The following is a 26628-nucleotide window of genomic DNA, read 5'->3' as shown; positions in this document are numbered from 1 at the left end:
TCAAAAATCCTTACCTACTTAGCGGATGTGTACGTCATAATAGCTATCTGTGTGCCTAATTTCAGCCCGATCCGTCCAGTAGTTTGAGCTGTGCGTTGAAAGATCAGTCAGTCAGTCGCAGTCAGTCGCGGGAATAAGCTAGTAGGGTTATAAGAGATTGCTACTTATAAATTAACACGATAAAACATTAAATATTCCTGTAATATACTAAGTCTGTTGTGCCTAATGATCCGCATTGAATAGAAGTACGTACTTAAATTTTAGATAATAATATACTTAGTGGGTACCTTTAGGCATTCAATAAAATAATTAGTGTCTTAAGCCTCAATTCCGGTTCTGAAGATATTGAGACTTATAATTAGTAATTTATATCAAAAATTCTTATGAATAACAAGCAGTATGATAAGCAAGTTAGACGGTATTCAAGGGGAGCTTCTGAATATTAAAAAACATCACTTTTCCTTTGCAGAGCCTACCCGCTCGTGAAAGAGATTTCTTAATAATTTGCATCCATTAAACTGCGAGGCTTGGAGGCTGTTTGTTAATTGATTATGTATTTGTATGGTATATTTGTATAATGTACCTATTACTTAGTTTGTTTTATTTTATTCAGATGCAAATTACCCCTTGACTGCAATCTCAAATCTGGTGGTAAGTGGTGATGCAGTCTAAGATGGCAGCGGGCTAATCTGGAAGGGGTATGGCAGCTTATAAAACTTTGGTTCTACACGGCATCGTATACCGGAACGTTAAATCGTCTGGCAGCACGGCTTTGGCGCTAGTGGTAACTAGCTAGGTACTAAACTAGATTTTTGTCAAGGGCTAACTTGTATCTGAATAAAAAAAAAACCGGCCAAGTGCGAGTCAGATTCGCGCACTGAGGGTTCCGTACTACAATCGTATTTTATCGACATTTTGCACGATAAATCAAAAACTATTATGCCTAAAATAAATAAAAATCTGTTTTAGAATCTACAAGTGAAGCCCTTTCATATGATACCCCACTTGATATAGTTATCTTACTTCGAAAATTGAAAATACTAATTTTTTGTTCATGACCACAATTAATTTTTTTGTGTGTGATGTAACCACAAATTCACGGTTTTTGGATTTATTCCTTTTTGTGCTATAAGACCTACCTACCTACCAAATTTTATGATTTTAGGTCAACGGGAAGTACCCCATAGGTTGTCTTGACAGACACGACGGACAAACAGGCAGACAGACAACAAAGTGATCCTTAAGGGCTCCTTTTTTCATTTTGAGGTACGGAACCCTAAAAAGGACGCTTAATTTAATGTTTCTACGTTTAGTATGTTTTGTAAGTATGGAATCCATTTCTTGAAAACACTGGAAAATAAAATTGTTCATAGACAGACAGTTGACCAATGCGTTTGTTTACAGATCTGCCCAAGAGTGATCCAGAGTTACTGGGGTTGAAGATGCGGTACAAACCCGGCATGAAGTTAAAAGCGGAATGTATCAGCTTTGACTCGATGCCGCCGGCGAATCTATCATTTTTTATCAACAGTGAACCGGTAAGTTTTGCGGCTACTCGAAATAGTTTAGATAAGTCCCTACTTATAATTTAAAAATAAAATAAAAATAGCGAGCAAACGAGGAGGTGGGTCACCTAATGCTAAGTGATAGCCGCCGCCCATGAACATTTGCACACCAGAGGAACCGCCAATGTGTTGCCAGCTTTTCAGGAATTTGACAAATGATGCAGCAACGATGGCCCCAATGGCCAGCTCATCATTATGTGGTATGCTTCATATTAAAAATACAAGATACAGCGCTGATTTTCAGCCGGAACCCTTATTCAGGTGACGACGTCACGACTATGTAAACTAATTAATACTATTCATTCTACCTATAAGCGGTGATAGCCTAGTGGTTAAGTAGTCGATTAGGGGGGTCGGGGGTGCGATCCCGGGCACATAACATCGAACCATGAGTTTTAATCAATTAAATATCACTTGCTTTAACGGTGAAGGAAAACGTCGTGGTGAAGCCTGCATGCCTGAGAAGTGAGAGTTTTTCATAATGTTCTCAAAAGTCTGTTAACTCTGCTAATCTGGGCATGCTCTGGGCCAGCGTGGCAGTCTATGGCCTAAACCCTTCTCATCCTAAGAGGAGAGTCGTGCTCAGTAAGCCGGCGATGTGTCGATTATGATGATGATGATGATTCTTTCTAAGTAATCAGTACCCTTATTATAAATGTGAAAGTGTGTTTGTTTGTTGGTTTGTTGGTTTATTGGTTTTTATCCCGGAAAATTAAAGAGTTCCCACGGGATTTTTAAAAACATAATTCCACGCGGACGAAGTCGCGGGCATCAGCTAGTATATTATAATTTTGTGTGAGGTGTTATCATTGAAGCAAAGATTAGGGGAGTTAAGGTGGGCCGTGGGTGCTACCACTAAAATGGAGCAAAATTAGGGGTCATAGGGGCTTAATTAGATATTAAACCCACTATCAGTACACCGTACGGTGGTTCAGTCTGCTCAGCCTCGCTCCGCTTCGCATGCTTCACTCCATTGTAAGCCGCTTAGTACTGCAAGTTGCAACTGTTATATATTTTAAACCATCCTTCACTGCTCCATCACTATTTCTATTTCCACTTTACAACAACTAATGAAGAGCTCTGTTAATTGGAAAACACACCCTCAGGAATCAGAATTCAGTCTTTGTCACTTTTTAGATAATAAAAAGCTACAAAGTTGATTATCCGAGATTTCAGAGATGATTGTTATTACTGATTCTTATACTTGAAATAATATTAAACTTACTAAGATAAATAGGTACAATGGTTTGAAAATCAAATGGGTTCAAATCGTATAATATAAAAAAGAGATACCCAAAATTTAATTTGTACGAGCCCGTCTGCTATTTCATAAATAAGTGTACAATAATAACGGGTTGTTTCATTTTAACGATATTGTTGTTTATTATTTTACATTTTTAAAAGGTGAATTTGGAATGAAAATATTCCAAAACCATAACTAAATATTTTATACCATAATTTACGGTAGGCTTCTTTCTCACAAGCAAACTGTCCGTGAGAGTTGTTTAATGATCTTTTTAATTACTTCGGAAACGATGGTTTGCGGTTTAAGACTGGAGAGTAGGTACCATGAAAAAGACTTGAAGAGGTTTCGCACTTGTTTACTCTGGGATAATTACGTTTAAAGTTTCCGACCTACAATAAATTTCTAAGTCTAGATTAAAGGCTTGAAAAAGCGTTCTTTTGGAAATAACTTTTGAAAGTTGAACTTAAAATATGTTAAACTAGCTGATCCCCGCGGCTTCGCCCGCGTAGATTTAGGTTTTTAAAGATCCCGTATAGCCTATGTCACTCAGGAATAATGTAGCTTTCTACTGGTGAAAGAATTTTTAAAATCGGTCCAGTAGTTTTTGAGCCTATTCAGTACAAACAAACAAACAAACAAACAAACAAACAAAGTTTTCCTCTTTATAATATTAGTGTAGATAGTGTAGATAATACAACGGGCCGTGCAGCAGAAATCGTAATATTTTAATTTCGCCATAACTTCAAAACCAAACGTCCAATTTTAATCATTCAAAGACCAAATATTATCTCCATAAACTGTTCTTAGTGATGAAATCATTTATTTTGATAAGGATTAATAGCATGAGTAAAATAAAAGCGTTTAAATGTAGTCCAAAAAAATTCAAGATTTTTAAATAAAAAAATGGTTGCTGTGCCTCACTCGACATAGATCGGTATAGTGTGTCGCGGACTTTTTTGTAGATATTTATAAGATCTACAATTAATTAGAACATTTTATGGTTCTATCTTTTATAGTTTAGGCAGCGTACGCAAAATAAGTAACTTTTCTGGTTGATTTTTTACACCTTGTGTCCGAAAAACCCAAATATCTTACGGAACCCTATTTTTTTCCAAAATAAAATATAGCCTATGTTACTCGTGGATAATGTAGCTTTCGAATGGTGAAAGAATTTTTAAAATCGGTCCAGTAGTTTTTGAGCCTATTCAGTACAACCAAACAAACAAACAAACAAACAAACAAACAAACAAACAAAGTTTTCCTCTTTATAATATTAGTGTAGATTAAAAAACTTACAAAAACCGCTCAAATGCGAGTCGAATTTGCGCACCGAGGATTCTGTGGACCATCTTCGAAAAAACCTCTGAATAGTTTATTGGTAAGTTAATCTATTGCCCCAAAAATAAATACCTACCACTTATCTAGAGCTGCTTTACCAATTTTGTTTGTAAAGGGTTATTTTGCTTATTTATAAAAAAATGTGCCAGTTAAAGATTTCATCCCGGGCGTGATATATAGGCTCATTTTAATCCCGGAAAATTAATCATGGGCTTTTTCAAAACCTAAATGAACAGATGGACTAAGTCCCATCACAAGGGTCCCTCTTTTGCCATTATAATACGAAGCCTTAATAATAAAAAAGGTCCTCAAGTTCCCAAGCAAGCAATTGGTTTTAAAAGTTATGGATTTATAATAAACTTATTCAAAGGATCATTATAAAGTTTAAAAAATTTAAAACTGTTGAAAATTGTGTAACGTTATTAAAATCATTTTCTAACTTCTGAGTTTATTAATATTAGATACCAATACTTTTAGACTGAGGTATTGATTTACAATGTAAAACTTTAGAGCACACTACCTTATGCTCGCGACTTCGCCCGCGTGGACTACCAAATTTTAAACCCCTATTTCACCCCCTTAGGGGTTGAGTTTTCAAAAATCCTTTCTTAGCGAATGCCTACGTCATAATAGCTACCTGCAGCCCAAATTTCAGCCCGATCCATCCAGTAGTTGGAGCTATGCGTTGATAGATCAGTCAGTCAGTCAGTCACCTTTTCCTTTTATACATTTAGAAGAGCACATATTATACGTGGGGAATTAAGGAGATTATCCGTTGCTTATCCTATAAAGATTTTGTGAACTGCGCGCGTGTTAAATCCCACCTCGGAACAGTAAGACGCCGCATTAGCATATTTTTGGCATTCCCATGGCATAGCCATTTCACAGTTAGCTCTAAAACCAATTCCGAACTCCGGCCTCCAATCTTCGAAACGGCTTTATCGATTTCTTTAGATTAACTCTGTATCACGAAGCCTTCACGTTACTGGCGAAAGGCTGCAGTTAGAACGCCATACTAAGATGTGTAAACTATGAATAGGTACCCGAACAAAAATCTTGTTCTATGAAGCTGACATTAGACCAGCGCGCAGCGGGGTGATTCGCTAACTCAGTATCTAACACTGAATGATAGCCACCGCCCACCGTGCTCATTTGACATTAGTTGGTCTTACATGGGTGCTTCTTTGAGTGATATCAAATTGTTTTTTCGTAGAAAACCTTTAATGGATTCAAAATAAATGTGAAGTCAGCTCGGTGGCTATCATTCATCGTTGAACACTGAGTTAGCGAATCAGCCCGCGCGCTGGTTAAACCCGTTTTTAACCGACTTCAAAAAAAGGAGGAGGTTCTCAATTCGTCGGAATCTTTTTTTTTATTTTTTTTTATTTTTTATGTATGTTCCCCGATTACTCGAAGACGCCTGGACCGATTTTGAAAATTCTTTTTTTGTTTGAAAGGGTATACTTCAAAGTTGGTCCCATTTAAATTTGGTGAAGATCTGATGAACATCTTCGAAGATAGATATTGGAACTCCTCAACGGATAAGAGTGAATTGCTCGCGATCAGTGTAATAGCTTAGTAAACAGTAGATTTTTAACCAGTCATAGCATAATTCCATGGGACACCGGCACCAAAAAGTATTATTATGGAACTATATTAACTCTTGTATACATAATAAATTCGGTAATAAATTAAATTATTTTTCAATTTTTAGTGTTTGTGTATCGAAGTCGGTTTTTTTTTTTTTTTGTAAAAAAAAATTTTTGTACCCGTTGCACTATTGTCGTACTCCTAGCACAAGTGTTACGCTTAATTGGAGGGGAAAGGGAAATATTAGTCAGCATGATATACTCCGCTAATATTCTTTACTAGCCGATGCCCGCGACTCCGTCCGCGTGGATTTTCATTTTTCAAAATCCCGTGGGAACTCTATGCTTTTCCGAGAAAAAAAGTAGCCTATATGTTAATCCAGGGTATAATCTATATCCATTCCAAATTTCAGCCAAATCCGTCCAGTAGTTTTTGCGTGAAGGACTAACCAACATACACACACACACACACACACATACACACACACACACACACACACACACACACACACACACACACACACACACACACATACAAACTTTCGCCTTTATAATATTAGTCGGGATTAAAAAAATAAAAAAAATAATAGTATAGATTAACAATTTGTTCGATGAGATTACGGCGCAGAGCTGTTATGATTTCAATAAAACAATATCGGAGTTTATCGGCTATACAGTTTTACGCGTGCACTAAAGCGCCTTTTTATTGTCAATAGGCACTTTCGCAGCACGTGTGGCACCGAGTGGGAGGGGGCGAGAACGGCAGCTTATGGACCGCTTACAGCACTATCCAGTTCGTAGTGCAAAAACACCACTTTATCAGAGGAAAAATAAGGGTGAGTTAGTGTATAATGTCTTTATGATGTTTGCTGCACTCCGAGAAATGGTTTCACAGGGCATTTAGTGCAAAAAGCTTTATTTAAGCTACTGTTGTTTCTTTTTCTGCACAGGAAAATGGTTTTTATGCTTTTTGTGGTTGTTTTCTTTTTGTCGTGTTTTGTGTTAATGCTCCTAATGCTGTTTGTTGTGACTAAATATTGTTGTGTACGGCAACTCTTTTCTCATTTAAATAAACAAATACATATTTTGACATCTAAGGCCCACTTGGTAGCGTATATTACATATCCAGCCATCAAAATAGAGTTTATTAAGAAATTGGATACTTTAAATGCACTCTTAAATCTAATGGCAAAACATGAAATATTAAATTCATCAAACCGTAAATAAAAATTAAAAATGTAATAAATAAAATTAACAGAATAAAATCAGGAATATCAATTAATTAGGGACTGTTCTCAAGTCAAATGTCAATCCCTTAAAAAGCTATAGCCTGGAATATCCACTTGCGAGAGACCCTAAGTAAGGGCGTTTGTGCACTCATCCGTGAAATAACGGATTCCGTAAAAATACGAATCGAATGACTACGAATTCGTATGACGACCACTTCGAAGAATCACGGATACGAATTACGAACCGAATACGGATGAGCGCACAAACGCCCTAAGTGCAATTTTAGTTTAATACCTGTAGATTGGAGAGTCGTATTTACTCTACTGGCGTTCTCGGAATGTTGCTATTTTCCCACGCTCTTTTATCAATGATGCGGTTCGCTCCTTTTGATCGCAAAAAACTGAATTAAGTGGCGGCAGTGCAGTGCGATGGCTACGTACTACGTATCTACGTCCAACGTGGCTCGATAAGCTGTTGACCCACGACCACGACTCACGAGGAAATGGTTTCACTGTAAGCAGTATCGATGTAAAAAATCAGGTCAACCCGTTGCTCCGTTGCGACGTGATCGAAGAACAAACTAACAAACAAACACACTTTCGCATTTATAATATTAGTAGCTTCATTTATTAATAGCTTCTTGGAAGAAACACTTCTAACCTAGCTTTCAAAGAAAGTCAAAGTGGAAACCTAATAAGTAGGTACTTACATACTTTACTATGTATGTTACTATATTATGTTTTCACACTTGTATGTAGTAAAAAACAAATAGGAAAAATATAATATTTAATATATACAAGCGCACAAAAAGTACAATAGGAATTATAATTAATTCCACAAAGCAAATCTGTATTGTTTTAGTAACGACCTCAATTTGTTATCGCGGAAATGAATAAAGGGGATGAAATGAAACGGTATATTTTATGTATATGTTAATGCTAGTAGGGAAATCGTTAATGTCAGCATTAACTAGATAATGCTGTTATTACCGGGTCCGAACCATCGAAGTGTGGAATTATACATAAGTTTCTCAGCAGATTAAGCAGATTTCTGAATTTTACCTCGTTAATGTTAATGTTTAGAAAACCGTTAAATCCTGGAATGGCACAAATCTATACATATGCAACTAGTAAATCTGAGGAACGTGAACGTAACAAATTTTCGGATTTTAGCGGACTCCATCAGTTATTCGAAATTAACTAATTAACATCAACTTTAACTAGTTTGCGCACTTTAGTGGTAACATTATTATTATAGATGCTTATACATTAGGATCTTTTCCGACGTACTACAACAACCACATGACCGCTGCAAAAATGACGCTCGGTAAAATTGTATTGTATGAAAATGCGTGTTATTTTTTTATTCTATTCACGTGTGACGATTATCTGTGGTAATCGTGTGGTCAATATCGACTTTGCAACACTGTATCATACTTGTTTATATTTATTTATTTAAACAACTTAATTGCGGAAAAGAAAATGACATAAGACATAACTTGACTACAAAGTGATCACTTTGGAGTAAAGTTTTGTCTTATGTCAGTCAGGTAATCCACATTAAAGGATCTAATAATACCTACTATTGTGAGATGGAAAATTGCAAAATAAAATTATTATTACATTATTATATTAGGTATATATTTTATACATTATACATTATTACATTCTGAAGAACTAACTTTAGGCAGCTGCAGCGATACTATCGTCAAACGCATGCATGGCGACATTTTGGTGTGTTTCGTCCATGTCATCAAAACTGATAGACCGTATCGTCCATCTGAATAGACCCTTTAGATGAAAATCCATTAGTGAGTAGTTTTGTTGATGTACACAGTATTAGTAGTGAGGGATATAAGCAGTTACTAATATTGATCATACCCAATATTACGTAGTTTCGAGGAAAAGCAAAGCAAATAAATACGCTTGCGGAAATTTGGATATATTCGGATTTGGATTTAAGATATTATATTAATTCAGTATTGATTTTGATTAAATATGGATCAGTTAGAAAGTTAGCAGTAGTACACAGTAGACTTAGTTGAAGTACCTACCTATTTACCTATGGTAACTTGTTAAGTTTATGACTGATTCATATTTAATTTTGAATTTTAATTTTATTGGTTTGCCAACAGATAATCTTCTAAATATATAAAAGGAAAAGGTGGCTGACTGACTGACTGACTGATTTATCAACGCACAGCTCAAACTACTGGACGGATCTTGATAAAACTTGGCATGCAGATAGCTATTATGACGAAGGCATCCGCTAAGAAAGGATTTTTGAAAATTCAACCCCTAAGGTGGTGAAATAGGGGTTTGAAATTTGTGTTGTCCACGTGGACGAAGTCGCGAGCATAAACTAGTACACACATAAAATAAAAATACCATGCACAGAGAAAATATACAATTTGCGTGTAGGTACACCCAATTACTGGCAAACCGGCATGTATATTTTTTAAAAGTGTGCAAGTGCGGGATTATCAGTTAACAAAAAAGAAGCATACGAGTCTATAGTGCTGTATCAATAATTAAAATTTAATAAAAATCGGTCCTGAAATACCTACTATCCTAAGCATCGTTTTCCCGGGTACCATCTTAACTCGTAGTAACGTGGTAGGGATGTGCTGTTATGGTATGGTACTCTCCTATGTTTGTGACTGAACTCTCAGAGCGTCCTATTCCTCATTAGTCTCCGTTGTGGCCACTATGCACACAATGGTGGGAATTTGTTGTTTTTAATAATTCGTACCAAATATTTGTAGCAGTAAAAATAAAAAGATAAGAAGTGGACACAAAAGCACTTATTTCTACATGAGATCTCTACATTAATATTGCAACGATGACGTAACGAGGCGGCCAACGGGACGGGCCGCGCGTCATCGCTGCGAGAAACTTCGAGAAGCTTCACTGCCCCGCTACCCGCGCCGCGCGTACGCCCCGCGCGCGCCTAGCACACCACCGTCACCGCGCCGGCTTGCCTGCCTGCAGCCGGCTATAAATAGCTGAGCCCGTCCACGGACAGGCAGTCCACTCGTGACTGTCTGGGGCGCTCGGCCTGATCTTAATCGTGGGTCGATACCAGACAGTTCTCGTGGGCACTGGGGGTGCTAGTCATACCTCGGCTTCAGAAGCCAGGCTTGCGTAGCATCACCGTCCGCCACTCCCCCCTCGTCCCCTCGTAGGTGCCTTCCGCGCACTCCCCGCGTACCGCGTAAGCAGCCGACGGCGGCTGACAGCTCGCGCATCAAACCTGGCAGTGTTGCCCGCTGCCAGGGGAAAATCTCCCCGGCTCCCTCAGAGCCGGTGCGGTAGCAGATAAGGATAGAATATGTACGTTAGTTGTTAAGGGAATAAAACATAGTTATTGTCCGTGTTACCAATGTTTAATTTCTAATCTCCCCACAAAGTAGGGAAAACCTCGAATATAGGTTCGAACCCTATTTTAATGTAGGTAGTGAAGACGCGCTGAGGCCCAGGCGCCTTCCACTACGTTACATTTGGCGCCCAACCAAAAAACCCATCCGTTTGGGGTTTCGCGACGCGGAAAGCTAGATCGCGCCACGTCTGTAACCCGTATAAAATAAATAGGCACGCACTGAACGTACGCAGTGGTGTCACCGGTATAGGGCGAACCATCTAGAAAGCATAGCACGCTTAAATACCGTAGATTTTTCGTGGCACTACTTAGAAACGGATATAAACCCTCCAAGTGGTCCACTCGCGACTATCTGGGGAGCTCGGCCTGATCTTAATCGTGGGCCGACACCAGGTGGTACCTGTGGACGCTGGAAAAAACCCTGTCAACAAAGTCAGCTAGTGACCACTCAGGAAGCTCGGCCTGATCGTTATCGTGGTGCCGATACTGAGTGGGAACCTACAGACACTGGAGACACTAGCCGCCCCGAAGGGGACGACTAGCTTCACCGGTTGTTCAGGGTTGGTCATAAGGGTAAATATCCGGCCGGGAGTATTAAAAATAAAGTAACCACGCGAATAGGAAATTGATACCCGCACACAGGATACCTATTCTTAAAGAAAAAGGATAGACATCCCGTCGAGATAAACAAAAGCGCTCGAAAATTCAGAGGGGAAGAATTAGGGACCGGGAGCGCCCCAAAGGCAAACCGTTAGCAGCGCGTAGGCGCTAATAAATAAAAATAAATAATACAGTCCGCGAATTGGAAACATAGAAGAAACGTAGACAGTAGAATAAACTCTAAAATAGTAGAAATAAGTTAAACAGATAGCTAGGAAGAAGATTTTTTTTTTAACAAGATATAGTACTTAGTAAGCCGAGTAAGAAAATACAATAAAACCCAAGATAGTATAAATAAAGTAGATAGTAATTACTAACAAACGAACAAGAACAAAAACATGCCCACAGCTTGGATATACAAACTTAACAAACAAGAACTGACCGAAGAATTAGAAACCAGGAATATCGAAGTCCCAACCACAAGTACAGTAGAGGAACTACGCAAACAGTTGTCACAGATAATCAAGACCGAGGACGAAACATCTCAAGAGAGTAACATGTCGAGCGAAAGCGAAATAAAAGAATTCGACAAAGCAATATCTCGATGGAAAATACAATTTGACACGACAGGGGACGCCGTAGAATTCCTAGAAAGAGTGGAAGAACTGGCCGAGACCCTAGGGGTCAATAAAAACAAAATAGTACAAGTAATACCGAGATGTCTTCACGGAAAAGCATCACAGTGGTACCGAAATAATAAACAACATTGGGAAAACTGGGACGACTTCACAAACGCCTTCAAACTTTACTATTACCCAAGTAATTATGAAAGGAATCTATTAGAAACAATCATCAACAGAAGACAACGAATGCAAGAAAAATTCGTAAACTACCTAACCGAGATACAAACACTGATACGGAGGTACGGGAAATTAACTCCAACCGAACAGTTAGAAAGGATTTATGACAACATGAAACCAAACTACCAATACTACATAAAGAGGAAGGACTTCAATACAATGGCGGAACTAATACAACTGACAGGGGATTACGAGAGAATAAATGTAGACCGATACAGGGACACATATAGAAGATCCGGATACACAAGAAGAGAAAATCGAGCAGGAAATACCAACAATTATACGACATACCAAGGACCGGAGGAACACAAGACAGAAGGAAAAAAAATCCATGCTAACTACGATCCAGAGACATGCTGCTACAAGTGCGGAAGAAGTAACCACACAAGGCGAGAATGCCAAGCGAAGCAAGTGATCTTCTGCACCCGATGTGGACTGCTAGGAAAACTGACCCGAGATTGTTGCAATGCAAAAGAAAAAGGAAAAACAGAAAATTACACAACAAAAACCAAAGACAAGAAGGACAATAGAATATTCATAGACGTGAAAATATACGGAAAACCTTTCAGAGCATTGATAGACACGGGCTCAACTAACTCATACATCAACAAAGAAATAATGGACACCATCAAAGACAGGGTAAAAGGAACAATAAATAAAACACACACAATCAAATTGGCAGATGGATCAAAAATAGAAACAAAAGCAGCTGTAAACGTGGAAATAGACATAAAAGGACGGCCCATAACACACCAAGTAATCTACCTACCATCGACGACGGTAATGATCATAGGCATGGACCTCCTATCCAGACTAGGACTCGCAATAAACTGGACCGAGACAACATGCGAACAAACAAACATAGAAAAAACAGAAACCAAGGTCGACACAGAGACAAACCTAACAACAAAACAATACAAAGAACTACAAAACGTATTACAAGAAGAATTTGAAAAGGCCGATAAAAGCCCAAAAGGAAACAACTGGATAAAACATAAAATAAAATTAAAACACAAAGAACCCATTAAACAAAAATACTATCCGAGAAATCCGAAAATGCAAGAGAAAATAAACGAACACGTGAACAAAATGTTAGCAGAAGGAATCATAGAAAGATCAGACAGTCCATACAGTTCACCGATAGTCATGGCAAAGAAAGACAACGGCGAATATCGATTTTGTATAGACTTCAGAAAACTGAACGAAATCACGGAAAAAGACGCGTACCCACTACCCCAGATAGATAATACACTTGAGAAATTGAACAAGGGAAAATACTTCTCCAAATTCGACCTAAAGAACGGGTATTGGAACGTCAAACTAGACGACGCGAGCAAACCACTCACAGCATTCACAGTCCCGGGAAAAGGACTATTCCAATTCAAAGTAATGCCTTTTGGACTACACTCGAGCGGCGCAACATTTCAAAGACTACTAGACAGGGTAATAGGCCCAGAACTAGAACCAAACGCATATGTGTACTTAGACGACATAATAGTATGTAGTAAGACGTTCGAAGAGCACATATTACACGTAAAGGAAATATTCCGAAGAATTCGAGAAGCAGGCCTAAGAATTAATAAAGAAAAATGCGAGTTCTGCAAACACCAAGTAGAATATCTGGGTCACATAGTTACAAAAGAAGGACTAAAAATGAACGAGGGAAAAATCCAGGCAATTAAGGAACTAAAAGCCCCTAGTAACACCAAAGACGTCAGACGATTCATCGGAATGACTTCATGGTATAGGAAGTTCATACCGAAATATGCAGAGTTGACAGCACCGTTGGTAAAATTATTAAAGAAAGACACAAAATTCGATTGGGGAGAAGAACAGCAAAAACAATTCGAGAGAATAAAAACCTTATTAATGGAAAATCCAATACTGACACGAGCAGACTTTTCCAAACCATTCGTACTACAGACAGACGCGAGCGACACAGGCCTGGGAGCAGTACTTATGCAAGAAAACGAAGGAGAACATAAGATAGTAATGTACGCGAGCCGAACATTACAACCACCGGAAACCAGATATACAACTACAGAAAAGGAATGCCTCGCAGTTATATGGGGAATAAGGAAAATGAGACCGTTCCTAGAAGGATACCACTTCACGGTGATAACAGATCACCAAGCTCTTAGGTGGTTAAACACCCTGAAAAATCCATCAGGCAGGTTAGCAAGATGGGCATTGGAGCTACAACAGTATAACTTTGATATAGTGTACAGACCGGGGAAACAAAACGTAATAGCCGACGAACTGTCAAGGAACCCAGTTTGTGCAACAACGATCGAAGACAGAGACTGGTACACACAAAAATTCAGCAAAATAAAGAACAATCCCGAAACAGACCCAGACTACCGGATTGAAGAAGGAAAACTCTACAGGAGAATAAGCAACCCAAAATATGGGGGAAAATTAGACCCAGCGACAGAATGGAAGCTATGCGTAAAAAACACAGATAAACACAGAGTCCTAGCACAAAATCACGATGAGCCAAATGCAGGACACCTAGGAATATACAAGACATTTAATAAGGTAGCACAACGATACTACTGGCCAGGATCGTTCAGAGACGTAGCCACATACATAAACAAATGCCAGATCTGTCAAAAACATAAAACCTCACAGGAAAAAAAACCAGGACTAATGCACATCAAGAACGCAGGAGAACCCTGGGAAGTAGTAACGACTGACCTCATAGGACCACTGCCTAGATCCACCAAAGGATTCCAGTGGATAATAGTCTTCCATGATAAATTCACAAAATGGTCGGAAATAAAACCATTACGGACCGCAACATCGAAAACAGTTGCAAATGCACTAAAAGAATGCATCCTCATGAGACACGGCGGAATCAAAACACTGTTGAGTGACAACGCGAAAATATTTACAAGCAAACACTTTAAAGAGACACTAGCGAAATACGGCATAGAACAGAGACTAACGGCACCATACACACCTCAATGCAACCCAACAGAACGAGTAAACAAAACACTAGAGACAATGATAGCTGCGTATATAGAGAAAAACCATAAAAAATGGGACGAACACTTGACTGAATTCAATTTCGCACTGAATACATCAGTACAAGAGGCAACAAAATACACACCAGCGTTCTTACTGTTTGGAAGGGAACTGAGAAATATCCATGACGAGAACGAATTACCAACACCAGCACTAAAAGAAAGGGAAAATTTAGCAGAAATCCATGAAATAGTCAAAAATAATCAAAACCGAGCTTCCGTTCAGCAAAAATATTATTACGACAGAAACAGGCAAAACTGGAAACCGAGTGTAGGAGAACTCGTGCTTAAGAGGGAATTCCCGTTATCAAACGCCAGCAAACAATTCTGCGCGAAACTAGCCCCGAAATTCGCAGGCCCATATAAAGTAGTACAGCAAAAATCACCAGTAATATTTCTAATTAAAGCACTAGAAGGAAACAAAATATGTACGGCACACGTCAAAGACTTAAAGAGGTACTACATGTAACAACGAAAAAAAAATTACCAGGGTACAATAAATAACGCAACTTCTGTCGGTAATATATCCATGGCACAACATTAGACGCGAAAACGCAATCTAGTCGTAACATATCCATGGCACCATAAATAATACCGCTTCTATCGGTAGTATATCCACGGCATCATACAAGCAAAAACACAATCTAGAAGTATTAGATCTATGGCATTATGAAGAATACAACTTCTAGGGGTAATGAGTCGATGGCAAATACACAAAAAAAAAAAAAAGTTAATATCTAGTAGTAGAAAATCTAGGACGGCATACAGAGTAAATAGAAACGTCACATAAAATAAATATTTTTTTCTTAACCTACCCACAAGAGAAAAAAAAAAAAAAAAAAAAAAAAAAAAAGGAACCACAATCTGGTAAGGAAAATTCTAGAACCACATAGAAGCGTCAAACAGAATTTTATTCTTTTTGGGACCTACCCACGAGGAAAGGAGGTAACAAGAAAAGTGAAACGAATTATCAGTCACGCATACGTGGTCATCCGTGTTCGTGTCGGAGCCGTGAATCATGGCGCAAATACTGAAGAACGAAGTAGTAATCGGGACCTGGAAAGGGAAAAGAGTGGGATATAACCCAGGGGTGAAGGTGGAGGGACCCGGCTCCCAAATCATCCGGTTATACCCACGGGGTACAGAAAGGCGAGATGGAGACAGCCCCGCGCCGGGACCATCCGACGGCGGCGACTGCCTGGAGATAGACTACCACACAGAAAATGGAGAGTACCAGGCGTTCGTCGCCGAGGTGGAGGACGCCGAGGCAAGCAAAAAAAAACGTAAAAAGAGGCGCCGAGGGCGGAAACGCATGGGGAACCACTGGAGGGGCCTGGTCCGCCTCCCGCAGTACAAAGGAAAACTAAATTGGTAAGGTAACAAAAATAACGAAAGAAAGGGGGAACAACGAGAACAGACCAAAAAGAAAACAATAGGATACGGGGATAGGGTAAAAACGGATTACAAACAGAGAGATAACCAAGTGATTTTTACAGGTAAAAATCTCCAGAGGTGGACGGGGGATGCAACGATGACGTAACGAGGCGGCCAACGGGACGGGCCGCGCGTCATCGCTGCGAGAAACTTCGAGAAGCTTCACTGCCCCGCTACCCGCGCCGCGCGTACGCCCCGCGCGCGCCTAGCACACCACCGTCACCGCGCCGGCTTGCCTGCCTGCAGCCGGCTATAAATAGCTGAGCCCGTCCACGGACAGGCAGTCCACTCGTGACTGTCTGGGGCGCTCGGCCTGATCTTAATCGTGGGTCGATACCAGACAGTTCTCGTGGGCACTGGGGGTGCTAGTCATACCTCGGCTTCAGAAGCCAGGCTTGCGTAGCATCACCGTCCGCCACTCCCCCCTCGTCCCCTCGTAGGTGCCTTCCGCGCACTCCCCGCGTACCGCGTAAGCAGCCGACGGCGGCTGACAGCTCGCGCATCAAACCTGGCAGTGTTGCCCGCTGCCAGGGGAAAATCTCCCCGGCTCCCTCAGAGCCGGTGCGGTAGCAGATAAGGATAGAATATGTACGTTAGTTGTTAAGGGAATAAAACATAGTTATTGTCCGTGTTACCAATGTTTAATTTCTAATCTCCCCACAAAGTAGGGAAAACCTCGAATATAGGTTCGAACCCTATTTTAATGTAGGTAGTGAAGACGCGCTGAGGCCCAGGCGCCTTCCACTACGTTACAATATGTAACGCAGCGGGTTCTTAGATCCTTCTGTATATTCCTGCTCATTAAAAAATATTTCTCTTTCTGTACAGATCCGATGCTCGGCGTTTATCTACTCTATTTACTTCCGGAGTCACGAGCAGGTCGCGGACGAGGAGCGAATCATCCGCACGACGATAGCACCGCTTCCGAAGACACGTGAGGCTATCGTGTTTCCTATACATCGCGTTTCGGATAACAGTGAGTTGTACTCGTTTTATTTTACTTCTACGGACTGAAAACCTATCAACTGTCGTTATTAAGCCAACATACAAGTTACAAGGAGTGAATCGAAATATTTTTATTCAAATAAACTTTTACAAGTACTTCTGAAATAATACTATAACCTATACCTACCTACCTACCTGAGTTGTATACATTAATTTTGTTTTAAAGGACAAAACAGGTGCTTTGCTTATCTTCGTCAGTGTACTCTTGGCCGTTATTCTTTTTAAGATTCTGGCATATCACTGACCTTTCACCTACCTAATGAAATAAGAACTTTTTTTTGATTTGCTTTAGGTTAAAACAATTTTTTTTAGAAAGTCAAGTTTTTAAAAATCTTAAGAATCAATTTTTTTGTTCCAGGTGCACCGAGATTTGGACACAGTGTATCAAGGGGTTTTATAAGGCTTATGTTATTAATTTCAGCATATTATATAGTTAGGTAAATTGAATTGAACCTCTAGAATCTAGATAGGCACTTACTACCTGACCATAATAAAGTGATGGATAAACTTCCGTGACAGAATGTGATCATTTTTCATTCGTTTTGACGGCTTTGCTGGTGCACTGGTGAGTGCTGTGGTTTTATAAGTGGGAGATCCCAGGTTCGATTCTCGGTAGGGGCACTTTAGGAATTTATAATTTCTAAATTGTTTCAGGTCTGGTCTGATGGCAGGCTTCGGCCGTGGCTAGTTACCACCCTACCAGCATAAACCTGCCGCAAAGTGAATTAGCTTTCCGGTACCGCCGTGTAGAAACCGAACAAGGGTACGGGTTTAATGAAACTGTCATTCCCCTTTCCATAATTTAGCCCGTTTCCATCTTAGACTGCATCATCACTTACCACCAGGTGAGACCTCAGTCAAGGGCGAACTTATATCAGAATAAAAAAAATACATAGCAAGCAAACGAGCAGATCACCTGAATACATTTCTGTATTCTGTAACAGTAGACTTACCCCTTTTGTATTGCTGGGTCTAAGGAAGTTTGAATTAGAAGGAAACGAAGAAAATAAAAACAAATTAAGAATTTTCTCATGAAACCTTGTCAAAACGTATGTAGTGCGTCGCACCCAATGACATTCTTAGAATGTCATTGGTCGCACCCGAGTTATGTCTAGAACCGAAACTAATCAGGCTAACGTCGTGAGTAAAGCCGGGTGTGAGATAAATATAATGGAAATCACTCACGATAGTTTACGATACTAAAAAAGTGTAGATATTTACAGGAGGGACAAAAATGTGAATAAAATCAATGAAGCTGATATTATTATGACTGATATTTGGAAAATGTCTCTCTTTAGGTAAATATTATTGATGTTATGGAGCTTGTTATGTTCTACCTATCTATTGCAGCAAAAAAACGAGAAATGGCATTTTTCCGTATAATATATTCCGTATTTTGAAGCCCTCAGCATTATTCTCGACCATATTATTTCTGCTTCGTTTCGTCGATTTCCACTAAAGTCCTAACAAAAATTGAATTAGGTAAGTACCTTCTATCAGGATGTTTGATCAAATAAAAAGTTTAATGACCACCATTTAAAGTTTGCCTGTGAACTGAAAGTTGATTCACTTTTTCAACGAGTTTAACTGTTTATGTCAATGGATTTTATTAATTTGATCATATTCTAAATCACAGTATAATGGTCAGTTAGTAGTTATTAGATAATACTGTACGTTGTAATATCCTAAACCAAGGATCCTGATGTCTTTACGACTAATAAATTCTTCTCTATATTGTATTGTTGATACTTTGTAGTTGTGCCAACCCGAATTTATGTATTTCATCAAATGGAATACACGTGTTTATCCCAGAATGTTTATTTTGCTTTGTTAGTCCAATAACGTTTGGGCCTCTATCGACTGGGGCTGACGCACACACGATACTTTCTGAATCGGCGATCAACGATTTTGGGACTGCTTTGATGCTGCATTGCGTTTATTAGACGACTTTTGTGTTTAATCATAGTATTCTAGCTCTTTACTAAATCTTTGCGACTGGTGATTCAAATGCGGAGGTAAAAATTCAATTGCAGCTTCTTCAGTTTCCAAAAAGCGTTGTTGCTTAAAGTAACGCGTTTGCCATACCTAGTCCTAAACTAAACGAAATGTGGAGTATGGAGTGGAGAGATATTATATCCGTGTCTCACGACACTTATCTAGTCTAAAATATGTTAATGTGCTCTATGTATGATAACAATACGAATGCCATTGTAATTAATATCTGAATGCATTTATTATTACGCAGTAAGTACCTAATCTATTTTGAAACGAGGATTTTTTTAAAATCAATTGTGTGATATATCCACGAAAAAAGTTCAAAATCATTAATTTGCTTAAACTTACCCTAGGTTTAGTTACATGACAAGCGGTTAATGTTACGTTGCGGCTACCGCTAAAGACCGTCAATAAAAGCAATTATACAATTATACATACAGGTCACGTCAATATAGTAGACATAGTACCCTTATGTTAACAGTTAAACCAAAACATTACCTTTAACTTTAATCTCAGAGGTATGAAGGCTGACAAGTGCAACACATTCATTATTTTATTGATGGTCAAAATTTAAGGGTGCGTAACATCATAGGCTTCGTAACATAAAAACTTAACGTAAAAAGTCTGCACCCGTACGTTTTGGAAATTGTATGTACGTACACTTACGGAGCGGTTTGCTACTCCTTTTTTATTCAAACTGCTAGGATATGGAACGCCCTTCCGGCATCAGTTTTCTCTTCCACTTTTGATACAGGGTGTAACCAGAACACTGACAAAAACGAAGACGGGTGATAGTACTGATGATTACTGATATATAATTTTTTTTTTTAAATAATCCTATTTTGTGCACGATATATTGCAATTATTAAAACATCTGATTGACGCTAGAGGTCAACGAAAGTTACGTCAGTAGGCCACTCGGAGTCAATGTCGCGTGGGGCATTGACCCGAGTTTTGCACGCTATACATTGCGGGTTTGAACCATACTAAATCACTAAAACTACAAAATGAGGCAAACAGCTATTGGTATTGGATTGTGTTTAGGTAGTATTACAAAAGTTTTTGCTAGCGTTCTGGGCATCCTGTATAGGCACCGTCAAGTCAAAAACAGTCTCCATCATAGGCTGCATCATTACTTGCCAGCAGGTCTGATCGCAGCCAAGCGCTAGTCTATAAATACTTAATAAAAAAACCGTCTGTCATGTAACTGGACCTATGTATGCAATTTTTATTAAATCTTGACTGAGAGACTCTAGTCTCTCTGCTTTAAGCAAACTCTTGTTTAGAAAGCTCAACTAAAAGCGGTCGCTTTTTGATGTTCTGCATTAAAATTTAAATGAGTCGTTTTACTTGCTCTACATTTTTAACATTTTAACGAGTGTAGTATAGATCATCATGCTTCAGCCGGCCATTTTTGATATGTACAAATAACAAAGTTGTTTTGGGATAATATTTTGATTTGAATATAAAAAATATAATATTTGATGCCGCAGACTCCAGACTTTTGATCTTCGTATTGTTAATTTGTAAAAAAGTTCAAAGTGTAGTCTGATTTTTATTGGCTGAAATTGGTTAAAGGCGATCGCACATGCTACCTGCGGGATTGCCCGAAGAGTGAACCTACTGAGAATTCGAATAAAGTGAGCCGTAAAAATGAGTGAGTAGAGATTACAGCGTCAACCTTTACAGCTGACGTCAGTATTAGTATTTTTTTCAATCTACCCGATGTGACCAAATGACATTGCCCCCACAGCGTCCAACGAAGGTCACAAATAATATGCTTTTAGTGTCTCCAAAATACGCTTTTAGTTTTGTATAGTTTGTGTTCCTCCAACGTTTCACATTTTGCATTTATGCTGTAAATAAGTAGTAAGGGAATTAATAGTAGGTACTATATATAGGTAAAACATGAAATTGACCTTTTGTCGATTTGTGTACCTACCTATATCACTAAAAGTGATAACTTGTATCTAAGTCTTTTGCACTCATTTTTTTCTTTTTTACAATAAAAAGAAAACAGTTATTCTACTTGCATCTTAAGTATTGCATATTATGTGACTTTCTATGCATGTCTTATCATACAATTTTAATTAGCGCTGGGTCATTTTTAAAATTTAACATGTATTTATATTTGTGACAAAAGAGAAACATTCATATATTTTGTCACAAGATGAATAGATACTGAACACATGTGTGACAAAAGAGGTCACAAAACTAAATGTAAAGAAATACCTACTTTTACAAATACGTTGCGTTCGCCTTTTTCTGATCATGATTTTTTAATAGGTAATGCGATGATCTTAAATTCCGAAGCGACTGTATGATTATGAATGTAGGCTGCGAGCGATCAAAAAAAAACTGTAAATAATATTATTGTTCTTTTTTAATTATTTATTAAAAGGCACATTTGAATTTTTAGTATGCCTTATTGTTTTATTGAAAATGTTGAGAGTTTTAGGCATAAACCTATAATACTCGTTTTAGTTTTTACTTTATATGTATTTTTCGTCGATCCTAAAAGAATACCTACTTTAATTTATAGTATAATGTAACTGTAATAAGTTTATGATTTATCTGCATAAGACCCTGTTGTATAAAATATAAACCATGGAGAGTTATAATAATATATATTATGTAAATATAAATAAAATAAAATGTTGTATTTACAAACGTGGTTTTTTTTTTCTGTAGCAATTTACCTAAACATGAAACACGTCTACGAAGGAAGACAGCTTCCTTGAAACTTTTGAAACGTAGGTATCTATATTTATTATTAGAATAAGCGGGGATGGCCTGGTGCTTAAGACGTTTGGCCTTCTATTCTAGGGGTCGAGGTGTCGAATACGGGCACCCACCTCTTAGCAATTAAATATCTCTTGCTTTAACAGTGAAGGAAAACATCGTGTGGAAACGTGCACGCTTGAGAGTTCTCCATTAATCTTCTCAAAGGTGTGTGGAGTCTAATAACTAAGCTACTAAAAACTAGCGTGGTGGACTATGGCCAAATCCTCCTCATTCTGAGAAGAGAACGGTGCTCAGTAGTGGGCCGGCGTTGTTATTGTTATAAATAGAGTTAAATATATTCTTACTATCGTACATCGAAATAAACTCAATGGAGTAAGAGCAACTGTATGCCTATAGTACGCGACAGGTGCAGATGGCAATTGGGGTGGGGACGCCCCGCACACCCGCATAGCCCCCGCGCTAACCCGGTACGGGTGACGTGTGGGTGTGCGGAGCGTCTCCCCGCCTCATACCCCGATCGCCATCTCGACCTGTCGCGTACTATACCTACCTACCTATCTATCTAGTCAAGTGATCAGATCTTTCTGTCATTATTCATAGCTTTTATTTCTTCAGTATCGACAATTTATTTATCCCATATTGTCTTCGCAACCTTTTTTCGTCACACACAATTGGCTATCTGACCTTTCTAGCCTTTTGGTATATAAGGTAGTACATTACCTTTATTAGATTATGTAGAGCCTCGGGGTGACGGACGAGGGTGCAAATATTATTAAATATTAAGTATACATATAACGAGATATCTTGCAGAGCAAGGTAAGCATGGTTGACGTAATTTTGGTACCTACGAGCTACGTACAAAGTACGATGTAAATTAAATTTTTTACAAAAAAAATAAAAACCGACTTCGTTACATAAACACTAAAAATTGAAAAATAATTTAATTTATTACCGAATATATTATGTATACAAGAGTTAATATAGTTCCATAATAATACTTTTTGGTGCCGGTGCCAATTAGCTTTAGCTGCGCGAATCGTCTAGACTTCATATTTTTATGGGACTCCACAATGGCACCTCATTGGCACCGACCCTAAAAAATATTATTATGGAACTATATTAACTCTTGTATACATAATATATTCGGTAATAAATTAAATTATTTTTCAATTTTTAGTGTTTATGTAACGAAGTCGGTTTTTATTTTTTTTGTAAAATTTTTTTATTTCACAATTTTTAGTGGCCCCATGGAATTATGCTATGACTGGTTAAAAATCTACTGTTTACTAAGCTATTACACTGATCGCGAGCAATTTACTCTTATCCGTTGAGGAGTTCCAGTATCTATCTTCGAAGATGTTCATCAGATCTTCACCAAATTGAAATGGGACCAACTTTGAAGTATACCCTTTCAAACAAAAAAAGAATTTTCAAAATCGGTCCAGGCGTTTTTGAGTAATCGGGGAACATACATAAAAAAAAAAAAAAAAAAAAAAAAAAAAAAAAGATTCCGACGAATTGAGAACCTCCTCCTTTTTTTGAAGTCGGTTAAAAAATTAAACCACTTCTGAAATGTGAAATGTATGGATCTACATTTCATAAACCTAACAACCTGATGTCCTGAAAAAGTACCTACATACTCTTGTACGATGGTACGGAACCCTTCGTAGTATTTTTAAATTTTTATTTTTATTCCAATACAAGCTAGCAATGCAACTGCAATCTCACCGGGTGGTAAGTGATGATGCAGTCTAAGATGGAAGCGGGCTAACCAGAATGCTAAATTTGCGGTTTTGCATGGCTTTTGCTGGTAGGGTGGTAACTAGCCACGGCCGAAGTGTCCCGCCAGACCAGACCAGAGAAAATTTAGAAACTATAAAAATCCCAAATTTCCCCTGCCGGGAATCAAACCCGGGACCTCCCGCTGATAAGACAACAGCACTCACCACTGCACCAGAGAGATCGTCAAACCTAGTCGTCAAGTCAGCAAGTCCGACATGCACTTAACCAGGTTTTTGTCTTTAAAAAACCCATCATGGATCAGCCAAGGAGAAGCGCGCTGCGCGGTGTAGGGCTCCTACCGGCTAAAAACCTCATCCCACTTTTGACAACATATTGAAGAGGAACTTCTACTTATACCTAAATCCATCTCATCCGTAAACATCAAAAGCTCATCAAATGTTGTTATTACACCAAAACATCTCACTGTTTGTACTTAACTAATTTACACTGTGTTCTAAGCTCTGTATATTATTAAGTATAGAGAACAGTGTATACCAATCAGTTTAAGGTACAGTATGACAGTACCTTTAGAATGACATTTCGGCTTTGTAGAGCGTTGTCTCTGTCACTCATACCTATATGACGTTTTGACAGTCTCAACGACAGAAACAATGCTCTACAAGTCTGCTATCTTCTTCTAAAGGTCGATGTACATTACTTTCTTCTACGTACTGTAGGTACATTTTGCGTGGCATTGCAAGCTCTAGTAATATGACATATCTCGGATGCCAGGTATCCAGCCAGGTGTCTTATCGAAATTCTTGAGACATGTAAAACTTTGGCAATAAACGGCACCTGCGGCTAACGGCTTAGCAAAGATGGAATTTCCTCTGATTTAACAAGACGAATGTTAGCTTCGGGCTTTAATGTTCACTGAAGGAAATTGTAGCAGCAATGGTGAACTTTATCCTACACTAGCTTAAGCTCGCGACTTCATCCGCGTGGACTACACAAATTTCAAACCCCTATTTCACCCCCTTATGTGTTGAATTCTCAAAAATCCTTTCTTAGCGGATGTCTACGTCACAATAGCTATCTGCATGCCGAATTTCAGCCCGATCCGTCCAGTAGATTGAGCTGTGCGTTGATAAATCAGTCAGTCAGTCACCTTTTTTTCCCTTTATATACCTAGCTGACCCGGCCCGACTTCACTTGGGTGGCTTTGTAGAAAAACACCTGTGGGATCATAATCAAAGAATTTATTCGAGTTTGTACACTTTTTGATCGTCAGAAGTTGGAATTGTAAGGATATGATGTAGTGGTGATAATCAATTACGTAAACTTGAAACTAAAGCCACGACGGTTCCAATCGCCTAGGGCTGAGAAAACAAGTAAAATCTCATAGTAAGCCTTTGAGAAATAACTACTAAGCCTACCTAGGGTCCGGGAGTCCAGTCAATTCCGAGCACGCACCTCTAACTTTTCGAAATTATGTACGTTTTAATAAACAATAAATTAATATCACTTGCTTTTATGGTAAAGTAAAACATTGTGAGGAAATCTGCATGTCTGAGAGTTCTACTTATAAAGTTATACTTACTTTTCCCCTGAATTTTCAGAAAAAAGATTTTTATTCGCATTTTTTGATAAATTACTTACAAATTCTTCGTGATTATTTTTACAACCAGAGCAAGCACTATCTATCTATGATATACTTATTCAGAATATCCGAGGGTCAACTATAACCATAAACATTGATTGCGGTTAATTCATCGAGAATATACTGCTAGTATGGCGGAGAGTTGATAGGCTAAGCGTAAGCCGTAAAGTACCTATCTAACTACTGCCGGAATAAAATTATGCCTCAAAATAATTCATTTTTTATTAAATATAAAATACTAGATATACTTTAGCTTTTTAAAAATCCCGTTGGAACTCTTTAATTTTTCGGGATAAAAAGTAGCCTATGTGAAGTACATGGGATGTAAGCTAACTCTATACTAAATTTCATCGAAATCGATTGAACTGTTGGGCCGTGAAAAGCTAGCAGACAGACAGACAGACTTTCGCATTTATAATACTATGTAACGCCTATCGGTTGATCGGTGACTCTGAGCTTTCTTATGAGGCCCATAGTTAGCGACCACGTCTCGGATCCATATTGTCATCACTATCACTGGCAACACGCTAATTATTAGTATTTTTTTAAACTTTTTAAATCGTGTATACCTCAAATTTTTATTGTCTGTATATTTTCATTTATTCTCTGTATATTTTCTTTGTATCTGGTTTATTTTCTCCAAAATTTCAGCTCAACCAGCAACATGTTACGCCGCCGATAGGGGTTAATTACTATTGAAAATTAATAACATTATTAAAAACAAAAACATATTTTTAAAAATCGCGATGTTACATAATATAGCGAGCAGTTTCATTTTACCGGAACATACTTGGTTTGACGTTTCGATTACATGTCGTCGTTACGTACCAAATTATGAAGCCAATTAAACGAATGTAGTTGAGTAAATAACGATTGTTGACAAGTTTATTTTTAAATGGTATAAAAATTATGGAAATACTAGTTTATTCCCGTTCCGTATCCCGTTCGCCATGTCCGTCCGTCTGTCCGTCCGTCCGTCCGTCCGTCCTCGGTTAATCTCAGTGACTATTAGTGCTATAGAGATCTGTAATTTGGCATGCGTATAAATATTAATCACGCTGACAAAGTGGTGAAATAAAATTGTGATAAATATTTTTTTTAAGGTAGCTCCCCTGCATGTAAAGTGTAGATGAATTTTTTTCTCGTATACCCTATAGTGTGGGGTATCGTTGAATAGGTCTTTTAAAAATACTGTGGGTGTGGAGCATCATTTTTCGATTTCTAGATCCGTTTGT

At 38.4% G+C, this 26628-nt stretch overlaps 2 protein-coding genes across 4 annotated transcripts in view; one reads left to right on the top strand and one right to left on the bottom strand.

Moving 5' to 3' along the window:
- The window catches only part of LOC117984558 (uncharacterized), a 68926-nt gene extending 47044 nt beyond the window's left edge, over positions 1-21882 (top strand). For 2 of the 3 annotated variants that reach the window (XM_034971189.2, XM_069500331.1), the window contains exons 4-7: positions 1405-1538; positions 6455-6574; positions 17095-17242; positions 17630-21882. In XM_034971189.2, coding sequence (XP_034827080.1) covers positions 1405-1538; positions 6455-6574; positions 17095-17242; positions 17630-17712 — 485 coding nt within the window. In that variant the 3' untranslated portion in view covers positions 17713-21882. The remainder of the gene's footprint in view (positions 1-1404; positions 1539-6454; positions 6575-17094; positions 17243-17629) is intronic. The other variant, XR_011237030.1, reaches the window with a different exon arrangement.
- LOC117984287 (zinc finger protein draculin-like) overlaps positions 1-26628 on the bottom strand; it is a 321299-nt gene that overhangs the window by 74428 nt on the left and 220243 nt on the right. The gene's annotated exons all lie outside the window — the stretch shown is intronic.

This window comes from Maniola hyperantus, chromosome 8, assembly GCF_902806685.2.
Source record: "Maniola hyperantus chromosome 8, iAphHyp1.2, whole genome shotgun sequence".
Taxonomy (NCBI): Eukaryota; Metazoa; Arthropoda; class Insecta; order Lepidoptera; family Nymphalidae; genus Maniola; species Maniola hyperantus.
This window is presented reverse-complemented; position numbering and strand designations above follow the sequence as displayed.